Source organism: Eutrema salsugineum, unplaced genomic scaffold, assembly GCF_000478725.1.
Source record: "Eutrema salsugineum unplaced genomic scaffold, Eutsalg1_0 scaffold_17, whole genome shotgun sequence".
NCBI classification, from domain to species: Eukaryota; Viridiplantae; Streptophyta; class Magnoliopsida; order Brassicales; family Brassicaceae; genus Eutrema; species Eutrema salsugineum.
The window spans coordinates 2,707,005-2,734,161 of record NW_006256852.1 but is presented as its reverse complement, the minus strand read 5'-3'; the positions used below and the strand labels follow the sequence as shown (position 1 = coordinate 2,734,161).

At 38.7% G+C, this 27,157-nt stretch overlaps 3 protein-coding genes across 3 annotated transcripts; 2 read left to right on the top strand and 1 right to left on the bottom strand.

The window, feature by feature from the left end:
* Positions 1-13,477: 13,477 nt before the first annotated feature.
* On the top strand, positions 13,478-14,626 carry LOC18020505 (putative F-box protein At3g17480). Its single transcript, XM_006403241.1, has one exon. It carries the CDS (start codon positions 13,478-13,480, stop codon positions 14,624-14,626), a length of 1,149 nt encoding a protein of 382 aa, XP_006403304.1.
* Positions 14,627-22,981: 8,355 nt separating this feature from the next.
* Positions 22,982-23,418, top strand: LOC112087497 (probable F-box protein At1g65740). The gene is given in 2 exon segments (XM_024157411.1): positions 22,982-23,045; positions 23,048-23,418. Coding segments are annotated over 2 exon segments (435 nt in total).
* A 183-nt stretch (positions 23,419-23,601) lies between these two features.
* LOC18020504 (probable cysteine protease RD21B) lies at positions 23,602-26,299 on the bottom strand. The gene is made up of 5 exons (XM_006403240.2): positions 25,764-26,299; positions 25,055-25,290; positions 24,812-24,952; positions 24,043-24,486; positions 23,602-23,951 (listed from the first exon to the last, which is right to left on the bottom strand). Exons 1-5 carry the CDS (start codon positions 26,227-26,229, stop codon positions 23,865-23,867), a joined length of 1,374 nt encoding a protein of 457 aa, XP_006403303.1. The 5' UTR covers positions 26,230-26,299; the 3' UTR covers positions 23,602-23,864.
* Between the last annotated feature and the right edge of the window lie 858 nt (positions 26,300-27,157).

The following is a 27,157-nucleotide window of genomic DNA, read 5'->3' as shown; positions in this document are numbered from 1 at the left end:
CAGCGATGTGCAGTTGCTGGGTATCTTTTTCAGAGGTATCGACTGGAGGTATCAGATGGCTCTTGATGCAGCAAGCAATGGTAACTTCAACACCAGATACCCAGAAGAAGCTGTTGAGCTCATCGAAAACTTGGCATCCAGCAACAGCACCAAGAATGCTGATCTTGAGCGAAAGAAGCAAGCTGGGAACATGGATAGATCGCAGATCGCTGAAGTGAAGGCTAAACTTGACTCTGTGCACAGCCTTTTAGTGGGTAAGAAATCGGTCGATTCGCACAGGAGGTGGAGAGTTTCGAACCTGAGGATGCAGCTGAGGAAGAGGATGTCAACTTTGTCAGTGGATCAGGATTTCAGGGTCAGAGGTTTGGTAATCAGCAAGGTAACAGAAGCTACAGTGGAAATTACAGTGGAAACAATCAGAGGAATACCTTCAACAGTAATCAGAACTTATCTGGTTACACGCCTAAGCCTCAGTACCAGAAACCTTTCTCCAACAACAGTTTTTCCAGAAACTACAGCACTCCTTCATCTCAACCTCAAAATCCTGACAATGAGATGAAGTCTATGCTGGAACAGATTCTGGAAGGTCAGCAGAAGCTCACCGTGGACTTTAATGGGAAGATGGATGCTCTCTACCTCGATCTGAATGGAAAAATCGAAGCTCTGAACACCCATGTCAAGCAGCTCGATACACAGGTAGCCCAAACTGCAGGTTCTGTTAAAAAGCAAGAGGGTTTTCTTCCTGGGAAGACTGACACCAATCCAAGGCATCACTGCAGTGCTATCACGTTGAGGAGTGGTAAAAATCTGAGTTCTGAGCCCAAGAAGACGCCTCCTGCACCTGAAGTCGTGGACTTAGAAGGTTCTGACGCAGTTCCTGAGATTGCAGAGCCGGTGACGAGCGACACCACCACTAGTGTCGCGCGTCACCAATTGCAGAGCGAAGCTGTTGATGCTCCGAATCCGAAATCTGCAGAGGAAAAAGTCTACAAACCTAAAGTTCCTTACCCAAGGAGCCCTAGGAAGTCCAAGCAAGAGCTTGATGATGCACGATGCAAAGCTCTGATGGAAAAGCTTGTGATTGAGATACCTTTGGTTGATGCTGTAAAAATCACTCCTGTTATCAGACGTTATGTGAAGCGAATGGTAACCAATAATCTCAGCCATGAACAAGGGGTGATGATGATATCTGAGCAAGTCAGTGCAGTGATTCAGAACCGAATTCCAGAGAAGTTATCTGATCCAGGAAGCTTTGTCTTGGATTGCTCTATCTTCACAGAGAGATTCAAGAGATCGATGCATTGCAGAGTCAGAGGTTCCAGAAGTGCTGTTTCATTGTCATGGATCCGAATATGCTGGACACTTTGCAACATTCAAAACAGTGTCTAAGGTTCTTCAGGCAGGCTTCTGGTGGCCTACCATGTTTCGCGACGCACATGCATTCATCTCGCAGTGCGATGTTTGTCAGAGGAGAGGCAAGATCAGCAAACGACATGAGATGCCACAGAATTTCATCCTTGAGGTTGAGGTATTCGACTGCTGGGGTATCGATTTCTTGGGTCCTTTTCCCTCTTCTTATGGGAACAAGTACACCCTGGTTGCTGTTGATTATGTTTCAAAGTGGGTCGAAGCCATTGCCAGTCCCACCAACGATTCTTCAGTGGTCCTTAAGATGTTCAAGACCATCATCTTTCCTCGATTTGGAGTGCCTCGAATTGTTATAAGTGATGGTGGTTCTCACTTTATTAACAAGATTTTCGAAAAACTCCTAAGGAAGCATGGAGTTCATCATCGAGTTGCCACTCCTTATCACCCTCAGACGAGTGGACAGGTCGAAGTCTCGAATCGTCAGATCAAAGAGATTCTGGAGAAGACAGTGGGTAAAACTCGAAAGGATTGGGCTGCGAAGTTGGACGATGCACTCTGGGCATACAGGACAGCGTTCAAAACACCTCTAGGCACCACGCCTTTCCACCTGCTCTATGGAAAACCCTGTCACCTTCCAGTGGAGATCGAACACAAGGCGGCCTGGGCGATAAAGCTAATGAATTTTGACATCAAGTCTGCTGCAGAGAAGAGACTGATACAGCTGAATGAGTTGGACGAAATCAGATACCACGCCTATGAGAATTCGAAGCTGTACAAAGAGAGGACCAAGGCGTATCATGATTCCAAAATCCTCTCCAGGCAATTCGAACCGAATGATCAGGTACTTCTGTATAACTCTCGTTTGCAATTGTTTCCTGGTAAACTTCGTTCTCGATGGTCAGGTCCTTTCATAGTCAAAGAGGTTCGCCCCTATGGTGCTATGGTCCTCCTCACACCAGATGGTAGCAGAGAGTTCACAGTCAATGGACAAAGGGTGAAGCACTACTGGGCCAAAGCTGAGATTCCGGATGGACATATCGTGCCTCTGGATGGTGCACCTCCCGCTTGAATCGCCATCAAGTCAAGCTAATGACTTAAAACAAGCGCTTGGTGGAAGGCAATCCACTGGTGAGTCTGTAAATAAGTCTTTTGTTTCAGTGATTTTTGTTTTTCTTTTCGTGTTTTAGGTGAAGCAGAGGCTGGTGTCGAGCGACACTACCTTCGGTGTCGCTTGTCACTTGTTTCATTATCTATAAAAAAAAAAAAAAAAAAAAAAAAAATTAGGACCTCGCTTAACCGGAATTCCAGAACCGGAGGGGAATCGGAAGCGGATCGGGAACGAGGAATATACCATTCGCACTTTGCAAGCGTCGCGCGTCACCATCCTTGGTATCGCCCGTCACTCACAAACAGGTAAGTTCTCTCTTTCCCACGTTTATTTAAAACCCTCACACCTTTTTCCTCCCTTCCTCCTCACCGCACTCGACACTTTCGCCATAACCACCCTCACCAACACCGAATTACTCAAATCTTCACCGATTTGAGTGATTCCACAGCCTAACCTCATCCGATTTTCGCCCTCTATCTGTTTCTCTCATCGATTTGCCATTCCAACAAGGTACACACTTCGAATCTCCACTTTTTCGATTTCGGTGCCTCAGGTTTGTTTGTCGACATTGCTCTTTTTGGGTTGATGCTTTGCTTGATTTCACCTATGGCGATCCATTTAGGGCAGATTTCGACCACCCCCATGAGTTTTCAGAGCATCTGGAGTGCCATCGCTACTCTCTCTCGCTGCGGATGTGTTCGCCCTACTCGCCCGCGATCTCGCTCACCCACGCCCTCTGATGATGCTACTACTAGCGATGAGGACTAGTTCCTTTGTCATTCTGGTTCTGTTTTCTTGTCTTGTGTTTTTCTTCTCTTTTATTTTCGTTTGTTTGAGTCTGTTGTGTCAGCTACACCTGTTGTGAGACTTTGTTGGATTTATGCATCTATGGGTTGTATTGTTACTACTAACTTTTCTCTGAGTGATCTGACAGTGCTAACATAGATGATCGCGACGATTGCTCTCTGCACTATGGTGTCGAGCGACACCATCTTTGGTATCGCGCGTCACCACCCTTGCACTTTCGACCTAAGCTTGTTTTCATCTGAATCTGAGCTGTGTGTTGGTCGACCTAACTGAGTAGTAAGATATTCTAACCCGTTGCATTCATCTTTCTGACTTTCTCTTTTGTCACCAACTCTGGATTTGATTACACTGGGGACAGTGTTATTCAAGTCTGGGGGAGGTAGTTGCTGACATTGTGTTTGTTTTTCTTAAGAGTCAGTTGTGTCAAAACGTTTTTGAGTCAAAACTTGTTGGAGATCATGATGCTTTTCCTGGAATTATTGTGCTGACCTTTCACCTAAGTGACCACTGCTGCAGATTCAGTCTAGATCCGACTAATGAAAAATCCAAAGGCTGACGTTCATGTTTCCAACAGAATTCACTAACCTGAGCTAAGTACTGAACTTCACTTTTAACTCGCTGATGTGACTAATGCCCTAGAGCTTGATTCCTCATTCGTACTTGATCAATGAAAGCCTGTGTGAAATTTAATGAAGTGATTTCTCTCCCTTGTGACGAGCTAAAAAACAAAGAAAAAGGCGAAAAGATTGAGATGATTTTCGCTTAGGAGTGAAGGGCTAGGAATGTTTCCAAGGATCCCATTATTTCACTTCTAATTTGGAATGATCACACAAAAGAAGGAAGTGAGGGGTAGGAATGTTTCCCATGACCCCACTATTCGCTGAAAACCTTTGATACAAGGTAAGGGGACAACTCGGGGACTTGGTGGCAAACACCATCAGTACTCGCAGCTTTATCCTTATCGAGTATGCGCCATAAAGAAATGATGATGAGTGTGCGAAAAGAATAAGTCTGGGGGAGAGAAAAGTACCAAAGTTTGTATGGCTGATTTGTTTGAGTACAGAATGGGAAAGAATTTAGAAGGTTCTGGGCATTGGAATCATCAGTGAGATCCAGCGATGAAGGTTTATGGACCATGTTGTGAAATTTTGGACTTAATCTGGAAAGCTGTGAATGTCTACGGAGAAGTACATGGTGGTTCGATTTGGAATGATGAAGCAGTAGTTGAGTTGCAGGGTAATCGGTCAAACGCGATGTTCCAATGAAAGGTTGAGTCTCTGTGTTTTCAAACTTCTTTCTCTTGTTTGGTGTTCTGTTTGCTTGAGGGCAAGCAAATGCTAAGTCTGGGGGAGTTACTCTGTGAAGCCTAACACTATTAATTACTCTGTGAAGTCTGGTTTATGTGTCGTCCACGTCGGAAACAATGTCGTTTTGGGATTCTTTGGTTTCAGAAAAAGAAAAACGAAAACGACGTCGTCTGATTTAGGGAACATTGATTTTTTTTTTTAAAGTAAAATTTAACTTGAAAATTTAACTTGAAAATAACTCAAGTCGTGATCAAACATTCGTCTTCTTGATATATCATGGTTTTTATGGTTTTTAACCATGGTATATGTCTTATTTATAGAGTCTTTTTAGTGTCTTTCGAGTCTTTTGGAGTCTTTTCAGGTCATAGGTACGTTTGGAGCTTAACTGGAGACTTTGGAGCACTTTGGAGCACTTTGGAGTTTAATCAGGATCAAATTCGTCAAGTATGGATTTTGTGCTTTGGTGACGATCGACACTATGGAGAGTGACGCGCGACACTTGTCAGAGAAATAAGGAAAAGGCGATTTTGTTTCCTATTTGAAGAAGGAGTTGGGCCCAAATATTTTCAAGGAAGCCCAAAACGTGTCTTAGAGATATATACAGGATTTTTATTCCCTTTTTACGTACATCTTAGATTTTTGAGAGAGAGATACTCTGAGCTTTTCGGCTTTTGCGATTTCTGAGCTTGGGGAGACAAGTCTGTACTCTGTTCGTTTAGAGAGAAGATTTCGAACCCCTTTATCTATTTCGATTTATTCTATTGCTTCCTATTCATCATGTTTGTTGTTTCAATAACCATGTCTGAGTAGATCACCTGTTAGGTTTAGGGTTAATTAGGGTTTTCTTTAAATGTTTGATTAACTTGCTAGTTAGGGTTCATATCTATTTGTTCTTCACCTTAGGTTGTTCTTAAAGCTAATTCTGGACCGATCACCTAGAACTTAGATCTTAGGTTGCTTAATTGACACGGAAGTGTAATTGAATAACTGGAAAGAACCTGAGTTGAGCAAAGTAACTATTCGCAAAGGAATTTGGTTTAGGAGCTTTGTGAACATATCGAACTTGTGCATTAAGGCTGGTTTAAATCTGTAGGATTTACAAAGGAATTTGGAATTCTAGGATTTTAACTTAGATAATTCTCACAACGGAAGTTGGTTAATTATAGTTCTGTGTTTCGAGTTCAAGAACCGTGCTTAATAACTGAACCCTGACTTGTTAAGTTGATTTGCATTCATTGATCTCCTGAAAATCACCCTAGACCTATCCTTTATCACATCGAATTTACAACCGTCTTCATCACTGCTTTACTTATTTCTTTTGCATTGTTATTTGTTCTGCATATTTCGACTTAGCGTAACTCTATCTACATAAGGTTTATTGAGTGATTTCTTGTCTCTGTGGTTCGACCCCTAGATACTACAACTGCACATCTGTGCTCTTGCAGAGTAGCTTAGGGATTTAACTTTGAGCATATCACTTCTTGTCTTCTTCGTCGAAGTGAAGTAACAGAGCAATTAAGAGTTAGGGTTCTACTAAACAGGGAATTCTAAAACAGATTGGTGTAAGCGTTTGATTTTCATCACTTATGGCTTGGCGAGATGAGCTACAATTTCAGTTAGTTGTTTTTTCTTTTTATTGTTGTATCGATAAGGGTTTAAACTTTGCTTGAAAATGATTTGGAGCTGTCGTTTCGATTAGATTGGTTTACAGTTTACAACTAAGCTCAGCTATCTGATCTAAATCACTATCAAATTTCAGTGAGACAATAATCACTAGATAATTTTGTTTACTCTTTTGTTTTAGTTCGGAAGAGGCAGTTTTTCAAGTGTACCATGGCAGCAAGTTTGAGATATCAGTAGAAAGCGGAACAGTGTATCTTGGAGGAGAGGTGCACACGCTCATGAGTCATCCATGTTTGTGAATTTGATGGAGTCTATGAACATTTCTTTGAGTGGACAGAGGATGTGGTACAAACTGCCTTTTGAGGAACTTACGGTGCTGAAGTTGCTCTGTAATGGAACAGAAAAGTTTAAAAGAATCTGTGATGCTGTCTTCTGGACAAAAGCTGCAGACGTTTTTTTGGAACGTGAAGATTTCGTCAATGGAGTTGATGGTATTGGGGCTCAGAACGAAGACAATGGTGATAAAAACAGAGCAGCTGTTTATGATGAAATCCCTGAAGAAGAACATATGTCTAAGGAAGATGATGAATCCGGTGCAAACAATGGTGACAACGAGAGGCTTGATGAGGAAGGTATAGCTGAGGAAAAAAGAGAAAGGACCTGATAATTCTGAGGATACTCCTCCGAATTCAGATGTTTGGGATGGTGGTGTTGGAAGACGATATTTAGCATGCAAAAAAGGAAGTGGAGAACTGAAATTGGGTTAAGTGTTTGACAGCATTTCAGAGTTCAAGGAGGCAGTGGTTGATTATGTGCTTAAGGAAGGATACAATGTCAAGTACACAAAGTGGGGATCAGAGCATTCTCGGGTGAAGTGTGCACTTGGTGGTTATTGTGAGTTCGTAATCTACTGTGCCTTTGAGAGACCAATTGAAAGGTATATATGATTAAGACCTTTGCGAGCACACATGTATGAAAGATGGTTATAGCAAGGTAATAAAGGATGGTGTCATTGCTAAATTGTTCCTCAATGATATTAAAAAAAATACGGATTACAGACCTTCTGATATGCAAGATGAATTTGAAGTGAAATACAACTTTGCTGTCTCCAATGACCAATATTGAAAAGCTAAGAGAAAAACATTAGATATCATTCAGGCTGGACACGATGAACAGTTTGCCAGGCTAAAAGACTATCGGCTTGCTTTAACTGAGTAAGTTTTTTCAAATCACTCCTCTCTTTTGTGCTGTTAGAAGTGTCTTAATTGAAGTAAGTATATTTTTTTTGGCAGCTCTAACCCGGACTCCGCCGTAGAGGTTGGAACAGTGAAAAATGGTGAGGTAAAAGATATCTTCGACCGCTTCTATGTGTGCTTCACAAATCTCCAGAAAACATGGTGTGCATACTGTCGGTCAATCATTGGATTAGATGGCTGCTTCTTGAAGAACAAAGTGGAAGGCCAACTACTTGCTGCTATAAGACGTGATGCAAATAACTAATTCTACCTTGTCACTTGGGGTGTGGTGAAGAAGGAAAACACAGAAAGTTGGCTTTGGTTTATAAAGCTGTTAAAGCAGGATTTGAACCTTCAAGATGGTTTTGGTTTCACAATTATATCTGACAGGCAGAAGGTTAATAGAACCATATTCTTTTTTTTTTTTAATACACTGTTTTATCTGCTTCTTGTCGATATTTTGTACACTTTTTTTATACACTCTGTTTTTTTTATAGAGTTTGATTAATATCGTGGATCAAGACTCCCTAAAGTGGAGCATTGTATGTGTGCACGTCACATCTACGGAAACTTGAGAAGAATCTATCCAGGAAAAGAGTTGCCTGAAGGTTTATTTTTGGCAGTTTCTAAGAGCTTCAATGTTGGAGAGTATGAAAAAGCTATCCAAGAGTTCAAGGAGTTTGATTTTGGTGTTTATGAAGAACTGATGAAGAGGAATCCCCGTAACTGCAGTCGTGCTTTCTTCAGTTGCACATCAGTCTGCGAGGATGTATCCAACAATTTCTCTGAATCATACAACAACTCAATTAACAAGGCCAGATCGATGCCTCTAGTAGAGATGTTAGAGACAGTTCGACAACAAGCTATGATTCGTATGGATGTACGAAGAAAGAGATCCATGAAACATCAAGGAAAATTCAGTCTTAAAGTGGCATTGACTATCAAAGCTGAAGAGAAGCAACAAATTTATTGCCGGATTATTCTAAGTGGAAATGGTTAGTATAAGGTGAGGGAACATACCACTAGCTATACGGTTGACATGGTTGCCAAGACTTGTAATTGTGGGCAGTGGAATATGACTGGATTCCCATGTCGTCATGTCCTAAGAGTGCTGCTTTATAGGAAACTTGATCCTATGGATTATGTCTCAGACTGGTACTTGACTTCCAAATGGAGAGACCAGTACAAGAATCTGATCAGGTCTGTGAATGGCATTGATCTTTGGAGGAGGTCTGGTGAAACTAGGATCCAACCACCACCAAGAGAAGAGTCGCATGATCCTACCAAGAAGCAGAAGAGGATAAAAGGCAAAAATGAATCACCAAAGAAGAAGAACAAGGGGAAGGAAGTTGTGCCAGAGCCTCATGCGAAGATTGTCAAGCTTACTAGAGAAGGGAGAGTCTCTCACTGTCGAGGATGTGGTTTAGTCGACATAACATCCAAAAATATCCAGTCACTGTGCATGTTTCAAAACCAAAGGTAAAACGCAATCCAGATGTCATTGACTGCGGTGAAGGACCAAGCCAAACACAGCCATCGCAAAGTAAAAAGGGAGAGTGAAGGTGGTATTTAAATTCTGTTTTATGAATGTATATTTTGATACTTATTTGATTCTTACAGGTTTTTTTCCTTTTTTTATGAGTTTTCAGTGTGTTAGGTGTTCATCATGTGGCATTCAAGATCGTGAAGAGGAGGGGTGGTGTTATGGAATATGTTTTTTGTTTGCTGAAACTCTAGTTTTTTTTTTTTTTTTTCGTTTGGTTTGCTCATGCTGTATTGGTTTGGAGTCATGGAGTTTGGTTTAGTTTTTTTTGCTTGGTTCAGACTAATGCTTTTTCAGAGCAGTGTTTTATGGCGTCAGTGTTGGTATTTTGGATTATTAAAAGGGACAATAACTATAAAGTACCAAAAAATATATTATATTACTAAAATATATTGAATATTTTAAAAATTACTATATTGTCCGATTATGTTTTAAATGACTATAATACCCTTAAATATGTTCTTATAAAAAAAACATAATAACGAAATTGCCATTATGTTTTTATTAGAACGAGGTGAATATTTACAATATTGCCACCGCTTTTAAACCACCGACAAAAATATGTCTACGGACTTTGATAACGTAGACATATTGGATTTGAATAGACTTAACGATTTTGTACTTCATGATATTGTAGACTTAATTGGTAGACTTAATTGGTAGACTTATTTGGCAGACCGTGTAGATTTATTTTCTGTCGTAAGACTGTAAAGGTAGACTTTTGAATTCGTAGACTTAGTTATGTAATTTATTTGACTGTAGACTTTTAGTGTCGACTTATTCGTTTAACGTGTAGACTTAAATGGAATCGAGGAAATATGACTTCGTAGACTTATGTTGGATTTAGACTTATTATGTAAACCTCAGAAGAGGTAGACTTAGTGAGCAGACTTAATGTTATTAGAGGCAGATATATGGAAACGTAGTCCTAGACTTTTTGGTCTGTAGACTTAATAAAGTTATCTATGTGTGTGTAGGCTTTTAGTTTAGACTTGTTCTTTGATAGTATAGACTTAATTGGAAACAAGGAAATCTGACTTCGTAGACTTATTGCCGATTTAGACTTATTATGGAAACCTATGTATAGGTAGACTTATAGAGTAGACTTACTGTTTTTACAGATAGATTTTTTAATATGATGGTGTAGACTTGTTGGACGGTAGACTTAATCAAGTAATCTATTATAGTGTAGACTTTTAGTGTAGACTTGTTCTTCGACGAAGCAGACTTAAATGGAAACGAGGAAATATGACTTCGTAGACTTATTTTTGATTTAGACTTATTATGTAAACCTCAGAAAAGGTAGACTTAGTGAGCAGACTTAATGTTATTGGAGGCAGATATATGGAAACGTAGTCCTAGACTTTTTGGTTTGTAGACTTAATAAAGTTATCTATGTCTGTGTAGACTTTTAGTTTAGACTTGTTCTTTGACAGTATAGACTTAAGTAGAAACGAGGAAATCTGACTTCGTAGACTTATTGCCGATTTAGACTTATTATGGAAACCTATGTAGAGGTAGACTTATAGAGTAGACTTACTGTTTTTACAGGCAGATTTTTTAATATGATGGTGTAGACTTGTTGGACGGTAGACTTAATCAAGTAATCTATTATAGTGTAGACTTTTAGTGTAGACTTGTTCTTTGACGAAGCAGACTTAAATGGAAACGAGGAAATATGACCTCGTAGACTTATTTTGGATTTAGACTTATTCTGTAAACCTCAGAAGAGGTAGACTTAGTGAGCAGACTTAATGTTATTGGAGGCAGATATATGGAAACGTAGTCCTAGACTTTTTGGTCTGTAGACTTAATAAAGTTATCTATGTCTGTGTAGACTTTTAGTTTAGACTTGTTCTTTGACAGTATAGACTTAAGTAGAAACGAGGAAATCTGACTTCGTAGACTTTTTGCCGATTTAGACTTATTATGGAAACCTATGTAGAGGTAGACTTATAGAGTAAACTTACTGTTTTTACAGGCAGATTTTTTAATATGATGGTTTAGACTTGTTGGACGGTAGACTTAATCAAGTAATCTATTATAGTGTAGACTTTTAGTGTAGAATTGTTCTAGGAAATATGACTTCGTAGACTTATTTTGGATTTAGACTTATTCTGTAAACCTCAGAAGAGGTAGACTTAGTGAGCAGACTTAATGTTATTGGAGGCAGATATATGGAAACGTGGTCCTAGACTTTTTGGTCTGTAGACTTAATAAAGTTATCTATGTCTGAGTAGACTTGTTACAGCCCAAACCCTTACCGGAACCGTTATTACAGATATCAGATTAAGGGAGAGTAGCCGTGCCGCGATGCAAGTCGATGAGCACTGTCTTCTGAACTCGCGGATTTGAGACCACCGACGCTTGCCAAGTCGAAGTCGAAGTCGAAGATTTGAGGCGACCGCCGCTTGCAAAGTCGAAGAGATCTGTCCGTTAAACCGGAATCTCGGGTTCCGACGACGCAAAGAAAGTGTCGGCCGTGGAGATAAAAGAAAGAAGAGAAGATGAAAAGTTACTTTTCAGTAAATGAGATAAATGAGATAAATAAACCTGATGTAAAATCTCAAAACTTTTCACCTCTTTTTTTAAAAATGGCATAATCGTAATATTATGAGTTTTAAATGGGATACAAGTAATATCTAGGGTCCATTTTGTATCAAATGTAAAACTGGGTCTCTCTAGTAATATTAGGAAACTTTTGGTATATTTTAGGTAATTTCCCTTATTAAAATGGTATAATACTCTACTTCTCTGAATGACATTTTTGATGCAGCGCATTATTTCTATGGTATACCATATGTATACCATAACTATAGTATACCATATTTTTGCCATACTCTTCTTATGTTGAACTGAATTTATTTAGAAGTTGTTTCTTTCATTGAGCTTTGCAAAGAAGAGTCTTTTACAAGTCTCGATCCTTTTTAAGCAGAAAACAGAGCACTCTTCTTGATTCTTCTCTGATTTTGGGTTCTTTTTTTTGCTCTCTGAATTGAAGTTAACCAAGCACAAATTAAATTTGAACAACAACCTTGAAATTTAAAACACAAACGATTGTATTCTTAGTCTGAATACAGAGTCGAACCTGAAAAATTGACAATGCTAAAGACATGAAAAATACATGAACCGATGACCATGTTCAACAAATAAACATGAAACTCAAGACTCCATTAAGCTTCTTAACACTCCATTTTGAACAAACAAATCCTAATGGAAAATAAAAAAAAACACGGTTACAATCATCACCAGCCCACAACCATCGCATTCTTTATGGAACTCAAGACTCCATTAAGCTTCTTAATCTGATTTTTGCAGCAAGTGACCTCAGCTTTTAGCTCTCCAATCTCTTTCTCAAATCGAGAGGTTGAAGAACTGGTTTTCTAAATCCCTAATTCGTTTACGAGTGAATTCGAGGGTTTGAAGACGATGGTGAGACAAAGTGGCGTCGTTTTGCGATGTCTTTCTCCACAATTCAATAAGAGAAACAACAACGTTGAGGGGTTTTTTCATACATCGAATGCCCATACAACAGCGTCCCTTATGTGGCGTCCACGTAGGCATAGGTTGACAGAGACTTAACAACAGTGTATTTACGAAAATTGGTTTACGCCTGAAAAAGGAAGTTTAAAGATAAATTACAAATTTTAATATAGATTAAATATGTAAAAACCTAGTACATAAGTTTGGGCCTAGATTTAATATTTTCGGAAAGTTTGGGTCTGAAAAAGCTAATTCTAAAATGGTTACACATAGTTATTTGTAACTTTGTTCTATATGGAGAAATCAAAGACATCTTTCGTTCTAGATGTGTTCAATTCAACAAAGTAGATAGATCGATAAAAGATGAATTTTCTCCACCTAGATTAATTCTCTAAGAATTCAACTACTCGGATTTTTTTTTTGTAGTCAGACTAATATATATATTGAAGAAAATTGGCGAAATCAGAAATATATTTTACCGCGATTAATAGTAAATACATTATATATTTTTTACCGGAGTCAATACTAATATTTTTTACAAATTACTTACTATATACACAAATTTTATAAAATTTACAAGGGGTCGGTTAACCCCTCCGCCACTGATACTACCCATCTACCATATAAATTGCAGAAGTAAAGGATCTTGGAAACATAAATTATATGTTTCTTTCCAACAACAAAAAGATGATTCATTCCCTTTTTCTTCTAAATAGTACTATGAATCTTATTATAATAAAGTGAGCTCATTATATTAGGAGATATGTACATAATAAATTAGTCCATATTTTGATAAGACAAGATTAAAATCTCCTTATGATAAGAATAAAATCTCTATTATGATAATTTAAAATCTGTAATATTTATACCTCTTAATACTCTGCATTGCTTCGTCTATAAAACACAAACAGTTCAAACATTCAAACCTAAAACTAAAAATCAGAGCCCAAATCTCAAATTTGCAGCCCTTTTACAGAGCTTCCATCTTCCTTGTGAGATCAAAATGAAGCGATTACGATCATTATCTATGTCTGATCTTCCATGGGATTTGATAGAGGAGATACTCTCTAAGGTTCCTGCAATATTTCTAAAACGCTTACGTTCTACATGCAAACAATGGAACATGTTATTCAGTGATCAAGTATTCACGAGGACGCATTTTGATATAGCAGCAAAGCAATATTTGGTTCTAATGTTGATAGATTTTAAAGTTTATTTCTTGAGTGTCAATCTCCGTGGACTTCACGACAACATTGATCCATCTATAGAGCTAAAGGGTGAAGTTAGCCTAACTAACCACCATTATCATTCAAATCAATTTGAAATATCTGAAGTCTTTGATCACTGCAACGGATTATTGCTATGCAGCCTATGCACAAACATGAGCACGAGACTTGTGGTTTGGAATCCATGTACGGGTCAAACCAAGTGGATCCAAACCAAATGTGTTGATAATAGATACGAGGAGTCCTATGCTCTCGGATACGAAAACAACAAATCGTGCCATAATTACAAAATCCTGAGGTTCTTGGAGTTTTATGATACTTCTGAGTCTGAGTTGGAAATTTATGAGTTTAGCTCTAATTCATGGAGGGTTCTTGATAGCCTCACTCCAGACTTCGCAATACAATTACAAGGCGTGTCTTTAAAGGGAAAAACTTATTGGGTTGCTGCAGATAAAGGAAATCAATTTCTTGGCAATAAATTTTTGATAAGTTTTGATTTTACAACAGAGACATTTGGGCCACATATGTGCCTTCCGCATGGGGATTTTTATGCTTTGTCTTTGGTAAGAGAAGAGCGACATTCGGTGTTGTCTCAGGACGAGGAGGCATCAACGATTGCATCAACGATTGAGATATGGATAAGCAACAATATCACCGAGTCCAAAGCCATATCTTGGAGTAGGTTTCTAAAAGTTAAATTAAACACTCATCAGTTTTGGAATCGTGATATAAGTTTTTTCATCGACGAAGAGAATAAAGTTGCTGTGTGTTTTGAAGAAATATTCCAAGAGGAGTCGGATAACAACAATAATATTGTATACATTATTGGAGAGGATATATTCAGAGAAGTGAATCTTGGAGATTCAGATGCAGAACGGTGGTCTAGTCGTATGTTCAGTTATATTCCAAGTTTGGTTCAAATCTAGCAAAAGAAAAAAAAATGAGCAATATTGGAAGATAGTTTATAATATTTTAATTTTCTTTTTGATCGGTCTCCCAAGCCGAATGCATTTTATAAACCATAATCTGACAAGCTAATAGTTCAGCTGATTACAACCTATTTGGAATTATACAACTCTACAACCGTATATTGTCCCCGATTCGACTCTTAGTTCTACCTAACACCAACCTTTCAGCCATTGTTTTTCCTTCCAGAGCTTTAAGGTTTACCTTAGAACATAGACTTGCCAGCTGAAAGTGTAAACATTTTTCTCTGACCGTAGTTCCTTTTCATATCATTATACTTGAGATCCTAAAACCTAGTATCTTCGAGTATCGTTTTCTTTTACACTTCCCTCATATCCTTCGACTTATAAATGAATTGGTCAATTTTCATTTTTTTTTTCTACCTCATATCCCCACACCTGTTACTCAGAGCCGTACCCACCAATACCATGTAGCCTCTTTTTTTTCGCCGGCCAAAGAAATTTTACTAATTTTCCAAAGTACTACCATTGTTTACTCAAGATTTGAGAAAAAGAGGACAAGAATGAAACACTCTCCAATAAGATGTAGAAGTGAGAGCTTCAGAACAGGAAGTGGAAGAGCGATTCCTATACGTAACTTGATTGAGTTGAACATGAGACTCCGCTTTTTGATGGTACAAAGATAGTTATGAAGTCGCATATTCACCCCATGGTCGGCTGCCTAAGATTCTTGGTTGTATACAAGTTTAAGTCAACCCCATTTGATTTAAAGTAAATCAGATTTTTAAAAATTCTATGTTTGTTGATACAGGAACTAAGGGATTGATCCTACGATGATGGACGATGGAGAAGTTGTTGCTGGACTAAAATCACTCTCAACAGACTCAAAAAGATGAATGATGAGAAGTGATAGATCTATGGAAACTCTTCAGCTGGCCTAAGGTCACTCTCTGAAGAATCAAAATGATGAGTGGATAGATGGATGGACTGAGAGATGCCACACAGATCTGTCAAAGGATCTATGGTAAGGAACATTCAAGCTTCAAGGAATTAGAGCTCGAATTCTTCTGTCCCAAAAAAAAAAAGAGAAAATTCTTGTTTTATTTCATTCAAAATATGATGTTTTACATGCTGAGAAGGGATTTTATAAACAGTTCTGCAACAGCTGATCTTCTAGAGTCAAAAATATCATACAATAAAGGACTAGACTTGTAAAACAACAAACTTTAGGACCTAAAAAGAAAAAGACTCTTAAATTTCCAACCCTCATATTCCTACAAAAAAAAAAAAAAAAGTTCATTTAATATTCAAATGGAAATGCATATCTCATATAGATGATTTAAGTAGCTTGATCCTCTCTCAAAATGGTGAGGAAAGCAACTTTGTTAATTCTTTGAAGAACCATCCAAAACAGAGTTGTTGGAGTCTTAGAGCAGAGTTGTTGGATTCTTGAGCAGACTTGTAGCCTTGAGCAGAGTTGTTGAAGTTGGTGAGAACAGAATTGAAACTTGATGAATTCTTCCTCTTGAAGTCGATGTAATTGACATCTTCAAGTGTTTTCACGTGATTAGCTTCAAAATCCTCGTCTTTCTCTGTTTTCTCTTTATCGGCTACATGGATTGAAATGTGGATATCATGCAGCTCTGATGTGATTTTGGCGAGATTCTTGATGTTCTGAACTCCATATCTTGCCAAGTAAACATCCTTGCCTGAGTTTGTTAAAGGCTGATCTTCCTTGAGGTCCAAACGTGCAAGATCCTCCATGGGGTCTATATCAGATTGTTGAATCATAATCAAATCTTGCTTAAGTCAAAGTCACATTTACATAAGTTAGTTACTAAGAGTCATGTTCGTATAGTTGTGTCGTTTCACTAAGAGTCATGTTTGATTAGGAGTTGTGTCTGTTCAACACACTGTTTCACTTTGTATAAATAAGTCAGTGTGTAATACAATCAAAACAATAAAGGTTGATTACACATATATTCTGTTTTTTCTTCTTTACCGTAAAACATCAAACACAAATCTCTAACATGGTAGCAGAGCCCTACTGATTCAAGGGGCCAATTGAAGCACAATCAAGCAAAAAACAGAGTATGGAAGGAACATCGCAAGTGATTCCCATTTTTGATGGGGATAAATACGATTTCTGGCGTATCAAGATGACAACAATTTTTAAAACCAGAAAATTGTGGACAGTGGTGGAAAACGGAGTTTCGAATCGACCGACACAAAGTGAAAAAAACTCTCGAAGTGTTGCAACTAAAAAGGAAATGGGAAGAAGAATCAACAAAGGATTCGACGGCGCTGCAAATTCTGCAAACTGCCGTGACGGACCAGATCTTCTCTCGCATAGCACCAGCACAATCATCAAAGGAGGCTTGGGATTCTCTGCAAACCGAATTTGAAGAATCGCCTCAAGTTTGATTAATCAAACTCCAGTCGCTGAGAAGAGAGTATGAAAATTTGAAGATGAATGACGGTGATAGCATCAAGGTTTTCACGGGAAAACTAATTGATTTGGGAAATCAATTGAGAGTTCATGGAGAAGAGAAAACTGATTATCAAATCGTTCAAAAGATACTCATCTCTCTTCCTGAAAAGTTTGATAGTATCGTTGCCGTGATGGAGCAAACAAAGGATTTGCAAACTTTGACCCTGTCAGAGTTGATCGGTACTCTTCAAGCCCATGAAAGTCGTGTTGCTTCACGATATGAGAGTTCGACTGAAGGAGCATTCTATGGAGAAAAGAAACATGAAGACAAGAAGGCCGAAAAATGGTGTGGCGTTCGCAAACGAAACAATCACAATGAAAGCGAATGTTGGTTCAAGCAAAAGAAGAACCAAGGTGTCTCTTCACAAAAGATTGTAAACAATAAGAGAAGGTGTTTCGTCTGTAACAAACTGGGACATCTTGCAAAGAACTGCAAACTTAGAAAAGCCGAGAGAGCGGATCTAAGTCTAGAAGAAACAGATGATGAGGATCACATGCTGTTTAGTGCGGTTGAAGAAGAAGTATCATCAAAAGTAGATGATGAAACATGGTTAGTTGACAGCGGATGCACTAACCATATGACCAAGGAAGTTAAATACTTCATCACTCTTGATCAAAGCATAAAGGTTCCGATCAAAGTGGGGAATGGTCAACGTGTAATGACGGCAGGAAAAGGAAATATCCAAGTGATGACAAGCCAAGGAGAGAAGATCATCAAAGAGGTGTTTTTAGTGCCGGGTTTAGCAAGAAATCTATTGAGTATATCTCAAATGATATCAAATGGATATGGAGTCTTATTTGAAGACAATAGATGCCTCATCAACGATCCTCAAGGGAGAAGGATTCTGAACATTAAGATGAAGCATAAGAGTTTTCCACTCAGATGGAGTAACTTAGAAGCAAGTGCTTTACTTGTGAGTGAAGAAGAAGCTGCAGTTTCACAGGAAAAGATGTAGCAAAGGGTTGATGTGAATGACTTGAATGTTGATCCATTGAAGATCTCAGAAGAAAGCTTGGAGTGAAGGCGAGATATGATTAAGGGGGAGTGTTGAATCATAATCAAATCTCGCCTTAGTCAAAGTCACATTTACATAAGTTAGTTATTGTTGTAACGGATGCAAGAAGAAAACAGTCAACGTAAAAATCACACACAGATTTAACGTGGTTCACCAACGATGCGTTGGCTACATCCATAGACAAAGGAAACTTATTTTATTACGGAGACAGACAGTTTCAGAATACATCAGAAATTAGGTTAACATGGTTATTTATAGCATAAATCCTAGTTAACCCTAATCACAATTGGACTCGCTCACTTAGGCCCATGTAAGAACCTTCATGCAGAAATAGCGGCCCAATTGCACGCAGACTTCTATATTGCTCATGCAGGCTGTAGTCTTCCACATCAACTTACATAGCATGTAGATCTTGATATCAGCTTCAAGATGCAGAACGTTGCACTCAACTATTTGCTCAAACAGATTGTAAGCTTCAACATGCAGCGTGTAAACTTCAACATGCTGCAAGTATCTTGCATACTTGATCATGCAGGCTGCATGCTGGATCATGCATCCTGCATGCTTGATCCTGCAGCCTGCACACATCTGCACGCATCAATGCCAAGAAGCTTCTACGCTTCAGGATTCAAGGCATACCAACAAATCTCCACCTTGACTTGAATCCTCCAGGATGCTTCTACACTTCAGGATTAAAAGCATACCAACAAATCTCCACCTTGACTTGAATTCTCCAGGAAGCTTCTACACATTAGGATTCCAGTCATATCGACAAACCTCCACCTTGACTTGAATCCTACAGACAAATGTATCAGATGCACCCTCATGGTACCAGATATACTGGACTTCTCCTTTGCTGCAGATTGTACGACATGCACCTTCACTGTGTCTGATGTACCAGACGTTCTTCCTAACAGACATACCAAATGCACCTCATAGTGCCTGACATACTCAGAGAACAAGATGTCCCTACAGACCAGATCAGACGTCTTTTCGGAACAAGACACTCCTTTAGCACTAGACTTTTGTTCGGAGTCAGACGTCTTTTTGGAACAGACACCCTTCAACAGACTTAGATAGTCTCTGCAGAACCAGACTTTCCTCACCACGCTCACATATATATGCCTGCGAAATCAGACACCATACACCGGCTCAGATGCTTCATGCATAATCATACGCTTTTCACGGAGTTCAGATGCTTCATGCGAAATCAGCAAAAACAGATGCATATCAGATACTCCCTGCAGAACCAGCCGCCCTTCATAGAGCTCAGATGTTTCATGCAAAAATCAGATGCTCTTGACCGAGCTCAGACTTCATGCAGAATCAAACGTTCTTTTTGGAACCAGATACTCCTTAACGGACTCAGAGACGCTCTGCAGAACAAGACTCCCTTCACTGGGCTCAGTTATATGCTTCCTGCAGAATCAGACGCCCTTCACCAGGATCAAATACTCCTTGCAAAACTAGACGCCTTTCATAGAGCTCAGATGCTTCATGCAAAATCAGACGCCCTTCATGGAGATCAGATATTCCCTGCAAAACCAGATTATCTTCACAGAGCTCAGATCTTTCATTCGAAATCAGACACCTTTCACCAGGTTCAGATGTTCATTGCGGACTCAGACACTCCTCACTGAGTTCAGATGTTAATTATAGAGGCAGACACTCCTCACTGAGTTCAGATGCTTTATGCAGAATCAGACGCTCTTCAACGAACTCGGATGCTTCATACGGAATCAAACATTCTTCTTTGGAGATCACATACTCCCTGCAGAACCAGATGCTCTCATAGAGCTCAGATGCTCAGACTTCATGCAGAATCAGACGCTCCTCTCTGGGCTCAGGTGTTCACTGCAGAACTAGACGTTCCTCACTGAGTTCAGATGCTTTATGCAGAATCAGATGCTTCATACGGAATCAAACATTCTTCTTTGGAGATCACATACTCCCTGCATAACCAGATGCTCTTCATAGAGCTCAGATACTCAGACTTCATGCAGAATCAGACGCCCTTCAGCTAACTTGGATGCTCATGAGAAGCCCGACAGACACCCTTCACAGGCTCAGATGCTCGCAGAGCCAGACACCCTCTCAACGGGCTCAGATGCTCCTTGTGGAGCCAGATGCCCTTTACTTGGCTCAGATGCTCTCTACAAAGCCAGACGTCCCTTCAACGGTATCAGATGCTTCATGTGGAGCCAAACGTTCTTCACCAGACTCAGATGCTCTCCGCAGAGCCAAACGCCCTCCCAACGGGTTCAGATGCTCCCTGCATAGCCTGACTCGTTTTAAACAAAACTCAGATGCTACTGCGGAGCCAGACGTTCCACACTGGACTCAGATTTTCCATGCGGAGCCAGACGCTCTACACTGGGCTCAGATTCTCCGTGCGGAGCCAGACGCCTTTCTACGGACTCAGATGCTCCATGGAGCCAGGCGCCCTTCACCGGGCTCAGATTCTCCATGCGGAGCCAGACGGTCCACACTGGGCTCAGATTCTCCGTGCGGAGCTAGACGCCCCACACTGAGCTCAGATTCTCCCTGTGAAGCCAAAAGCCCTTCTACGGGCTCAGATGCTCCATGCGGAGCCAGACGCCCTACATTGGGCTCAGATTCTCCATGCGGAGCCAGACGTCCCATACTGGGCTCAGATTCTCCATGCGAAGCCAGATGCCCTTCATCGGGCTCAGATGCTCCATGCGGAGCCAGGCGCCCTTCACTGTGCTTTCAACATCGCCGCCCACAAGCCTTGTTGCTTTACCAACACTTGCACCTTGATCTGCTAGAGACTGAAACTATTCCTCCCCGTGAATTTGTTGATAGTCACGTTTAACCCAGACATCTTCTTGCCAGACACGGAAACTCCCTGAACCTGGAGCTCTGATACCAGTTTGTTGTAACGGATGCAAGAAGAAAACAGTAAACGTAAAAATCACACACAGATTTAACGTGGTTCACCAGCGATGCGTTGGCTACATCCACGGACAAAGGAGACTGATTTTATTACGGAGACAGACAGTTTCATAATACATCAAAAATTAGGTTAACATGGTTATTTATAGCATAAATCCTAGTTAACCCTAATCGCAATTGGACTCGCTCACTTAGGCCCATGTAAGAACTTTCATGCAGAAATAGCGGCCCAATTGCACGCAGACTTCTACATTGCTCATGCAGGCTGTAGTCTTCCACATCAACTTATGTAGATCTCGACATCAGCTTCAAGATGCAGAACGTTGCACTCAACTATTTGCTCAAACAGATTGTAAACTTACACAAGCAACCTCAAGACGCAGCATGTAAGCTTCAACATGCAGCGTGGAAACTTACACAAGCAACCTCAAGACGCAGCATGTAAGCTTCAACATGCTGCAAGTATCCTGCATACTTGATCACGCAGGCTGCATGCTGGATCATGCATCCTGCATGCTTGATCCTGCAGCCTGTATGATTGATCATGCAGTCTGCACATATCTGCACGCATCAATGCCAGGAAGCTTCTACGCTTCAAGATTCAAGGTATACCAACAGATTAACTAAGAGCAGTGGCGGAGCTAGAAGTATATTCTATTGGGGGCAAAAATAATTATGCTAAAACATTATTAAATGATGGGGACAAATATATTATGTGATATGGGGGCAATAATCATTTTTCTTAACAATTTACACTAATTATTTTTTTTATTGGGGGCACCTGCCCCCATCTTATTACACCTGCCTCCGCCACTGACTAAGAGTCATGTTCGTATAGTTATGTCATTTCACTAAGAGTCATGTTTGATTAAGAGTTGTGTCTGTTCAACATGCTGTTTCACTTTGTATAAATAGATATCAAGTCTGTGTTTGTAAAAATAAGTCAGTGTGTAATACAATCAAAGCAATAAAGGTTGATTAGACTCATATTCTGTTTTTTCTTCTTTACCGTAAACATCAAACACAAATCTCTAACACAGATGCTATAGAACTTTTTTGAAAGTTGCTGACTTGTGGAGTGGTTCTGAGCGTCATTTTTACATCATCATTTCTTTTACTATTTTCTCATTTTTATCTAATTCATTGCATGTTATTCCCTCTGTTTCACAAAGAGTGTCGTTTTAAGGTTTATTTTTATTTCACAAAGAGTGTCGTTTTATATTTTCAATACAAAATTTTAAACAATATTCCAGTTTTAACCCTATTAATTTAATGTATTTATTAGATAAAAACAAATTATTTAATGTATTAATAAGGGATAAAGTTGTACTTTTAATAATTTTCTTAATATGTGTGAAAAATGTTAGAATGGCACTCTTTGTGAAACGGGGGGAGTATATTTTTTGTATTTTTAAAAAATTACTTTACCATTTGATCAACACAGACTTTATAAAATATTTACCACAGAGATGATTTCCATCGGTCGATTCGATTGTATCAGCATCAGCAGCCGATACAATGTTCTCCACATAAGATTCTCTCGTGTCTTAGGATGCCTCGTCGATAGGCTACATCAGTTCAACAACCGATATGAACCGAGACTCAAATTCTCTTTTTTACGGGTCTTTTCATATCATGTCTCTTTTTGCTCAATCTTTTTTTTCTTAGACCCATCCCGCTTTGATTAGCATTTTTCTCCATCAAACTCCAAAAGTACAAAAAAAAATACTTAAATGTATATGCAAATGTAAGATTTTTAACCTAGGATTTGCGATAATATAATGTAAAATTAAATATAACAAAGGAACTGTTCTGCCATGTTTGATAACTTTTACAAAGAATTTAATGACGAAAGTACATATGTTTAAATTTTAAATTTGAATACAATAAACATAATTTTTTTAACAAATTATTATGAAAATTTAAGACCACATGGCTTGGTTCTGCGACATAATAGTTCACCAATGGATAACTTACGCATTGGATTCAAATGGAATTGTTGGTGGATTAGTTCCTCTATGGCCGTCTTCAGGTACGGACCTTCACTCGATGAGAGCATCACTAGTGCGAAATGTTGTTTGAGAGTCTTGAGTTTTGTGGATTGCTGTGGAGAGTTTTACATTGTTGGTTTCAAGGTTTACAAGATGGATGAAGAATTATGGAAATGGGTACAAGTGGAGTCTTTAAGAGACAATGCGTTTGTGATGACTAACGATACTTGTTTCTCGGTTTTGGCTCATGAGTTCTATGGAGATCAGCAAAACTCTGTTTACTTCACCGATGAGGATGAGTGTGAGATTAAGGTGTTCAAGCTAGACGATAGTAGACTATTAGTTGTTTCCAAATGTTTGTTCCTAGCTTTCATTTAAATCTTGTTTTACGGTGTAAAGGTACTTTCTTTATAATTTAGAGTAACAAAAACTGTACATTTCATCTTCATCTTAGGTATATTGAGATTGCAACATGTTTACTTTTTGTATCATGATGAAGCAAATATGATGTTTTAGGCACTGCATCAGATGAATGATTGTGAAGTGAGATTGACAATTTTATCAGGGAGAAATCAAATTTATTATCCATAATAAATACCAAGTTTAAGATTAATAACCAAAACCCCAATTGTTTTGAGGTTTTGGTACTTTTAAACAATGATGAACCTGAATGAAACTTAGGGAGAGGTTTTTATATGTACAGAAAACCCCCAGCAGCAGAATCAGCAGCAATTTTTAAATCAGAACAACAACAATAAATTCTCTTCTCTCATGTCTCTCTTCTCTCAAGAGGAATGAATTCTTCAATGTTTCCATCTTTCTCTTTAAGCAATGCTCTTTCTGCTATGTGCCCAGAAGGGTTTTGCAGGTGTACGCTTCAAAGCCTTGACGCTGAATGGACTGTTCTTGCTCTGCCAAACCACAACATTGCAAAAATCAGTAAACATTTCTTAAACATAATCATCAAACTCAAAGACACCAAAATCTGTGAAGAAAACTCACCATCAAACAGGTTCCGCCATTACAAACCGGGTAATCATGAGGACAGCAACTAGAGTTATCATCGCAGCAAGTAGCAGCTTCGAGAGGGCAACATCCCCAACCAAAGCAGTACTTACCGTACTTGAAGAGACAACAACAAGTGTTGCTCTCAGGGCAAGAGTAGTATTTGTCACACTGGGTCGGTGGCTTGATGGGAGATGGTGGTGATGGGCCAGGGTTTGGTGGGTTCTGACCTTTCTTGATCGGATACGAAGCCTCGACCGCGATTCCACACTTTCCTGTTGGCTCTGCAATGTTACGTTCCATCTTTATGTATCCACTCTCTCCCCAGCTTTTTCCCCATGAGTTTCTCACAATCCAATAGTCCTTTCCGTTCTCAGTTCCGTATCCTACGGCTACAACTCCGTGGTCTAGGTCCGTTCCACAGATTCCATCAAATACACCCTGAAGAGAAAAAAGAGTTGAAGCAAGAAATGAAGATATGTATGGTTGTTCTAACTAGAATCTAGAGGAATCAATATTCGGAAACGTGAAATAAGTGAAAACAAGATGAATCTTAATATCGTATGACTTAAGAGTGGTACAAAATTAGAAGAATCATGTTTTCCAAAAATGAACATGTGAAATCAGAACATTCTAACATCTCGAAATGAAGATATATATGGTTATCTAACTAGAATCCATCGGAACCAATATTCCACAATGTGAAATAAGTGAAAACTTGATGAATCTTATGAGAGGTTAAAAATAGCAGAAACATGTTTCATACCGAAGAATAGAGCTGGAAAGCACGACCACCAGCTTCAATGGCGACACTAATAGGCTGATGAGCCAAAGCTTTCTTAAGCGCAGCCTCGCTGTTCTCAGGCACATCTTCATAGTCATCAATTGTGACAACCTTTGCGTTTTTCTGCAAACATAATAAAACAGAGGAATCTCAATTCAATCTCAAAGCCATTGTATTTCGGTTTTCATAACTAAAACTTAAATGCACAAACGAAACTAAACTAACCCTGTTCTGATCACAACGACCATCAGCAGCTTTGTATGGATAATCCTCTTCTGTATCAATACCGCCATTTTTAATGATGAACTCAAACGCATAATCCATCAAACCTCCATTACAACCTTGGTTATACGATGTGTCACAATCAACTAATTCTTGTTCAGACAATGAGATTAAGTGTCCTGTCACAATCTTGTTTATTCCTTCCACAGCTCCGATCGTTGAAAATGCCCAACAACTCCCTAAATCAGACACAAGAAGATAAGTTTTAATCAAAATTGGTCAAAATAATTAGACACACAACTCACTTTACTTCTTGAAAAGAAAAAAGTGAGTATCGTTATGGGTCCATTAGCTTAATTTGTTCCACCACTACCACTTTAAAGTTTAAAGACCAGAAGGACCCACCAACTTAAGTATTTCACTTTTTGTTCTGTAATAATAATAAAAACACAAACTATCATTAAAGAGCTCAAGATTTTCTCAAATTTGACCATTATCCTCCATAGATTTACGAAACGTACACCTAAAAGTCAAAACTTGAGAACCAAAACCTCATCATTCCCTAAGAAGAACAGTTATCAGGGGTAAATTAGTCTTTTACAGAAGTTTTGAGATTTTTTAGATTTTTTGATATTGTAAAAGATTAAGGAAATAACAATTTCAGATTTGGGTTTTTTTTTTTCAAATAATCGGAGATCGGAGAAAAGCTTACCGCAGCTTCCCTGATCTTTAACGGCGGCGACGGCACCTTCTTTCCTCCAGTCAACGGAATCGGGAAGCGCGTCACCAACACGCGGCAGATAACGATCGCTGGTTTTGAGGACACTCTTCTTCGGTTTGGCACCGAGGTAGATAGATCGGTACTCATCGTTGGTTAGATCAGCGAACCGGGTTAAACCGAGTTTGTAACTGAGGTTTTTGGTGTTGTGTTCATCAATGAAACGGAGATTGTCTTTGAAGATCTCGAATCTGTGGTCCTCTCCGAGAAGGCCGTTCTGTGTTTTCTTGCCGTGTTTCGCCATCCACTCCTCGTAGATTTTAGCGACCTCGGCTTCGCTCCGGCCGTTGACGGCGGAGATGTGGTGTTTTTCGTCGTATGAGATGATCGACATATCGACGGCAAACGAAACGCCGATCATCGTCGCTAGGAGAAGGATAGTTACCTTGAAGAATCTCATTTTTGGTTTTTTTAAGAGGAAGAAGAAGATGAAGAAGACAGATTGTTTGATTGACAAAGAGATTGATGATGGAGGTGTTATATAAAGGAGAAATTCAGTAAAGCGTCATTATTAATTATTAATTACTTTTGTTCACTTTTCAAAAAAATAATTAACAAAAACTGGCTAAAAATGTCTAAATTGAAAAGAAAAGCAGATTTCTTCTTCAAAATTAAAAATTACATCAAGATCTGAACTAGTGGAATAAACTTTATTCATCAAAACAAAATTTCTAAATATTTCATTTTTTAATTGATATTTTTTATACGTCAAAGATATACAATGAATCTATTTTCAAGCAAATTTTTCCTACAATGAATCTGTTTTGTTCTAACTTTAATATTTGATAGATCTTTTTATCATCTAATTTTATTATTAGAGTTATGAAAGATACAAATCACCAAAAAAATTAATATTTTTGTGAAAAACATTCTGGCCAAACAAAAGAAACACAATGCATGATAGATAAGCGATAACTAATACACAAGATCTAACTCGAGAGAACTTGAATCTAGTGATTAATCCTAATGAAGAAATAATCATCGTCTAATATAACAGCAAAATGAGAGGTGAGCCGTACAACAATAGAACATAGCAACTAGAAGAGATTTTTTTTTTCTTTTCAAAACCAAATCATGGATTCACCTCTGATCCATACTTAAGTCTACAACTAAACAATTGATTTAATCGGAAAAATCATGACAAAAATGTAAAACACATAGAAGAAAAAACATTGATAATCTAATATTTTTAAATAATTAATAAAATTTGAATTTAGAGGAAAAAACCTATACAAAAAGGAAATTCAATCTGCATCATTAATAATTATTAGTTACTTATGTCAACTTTTCAATTTATTGAAAAGAGTGTTTTTTGTTGTTGTTTTGTT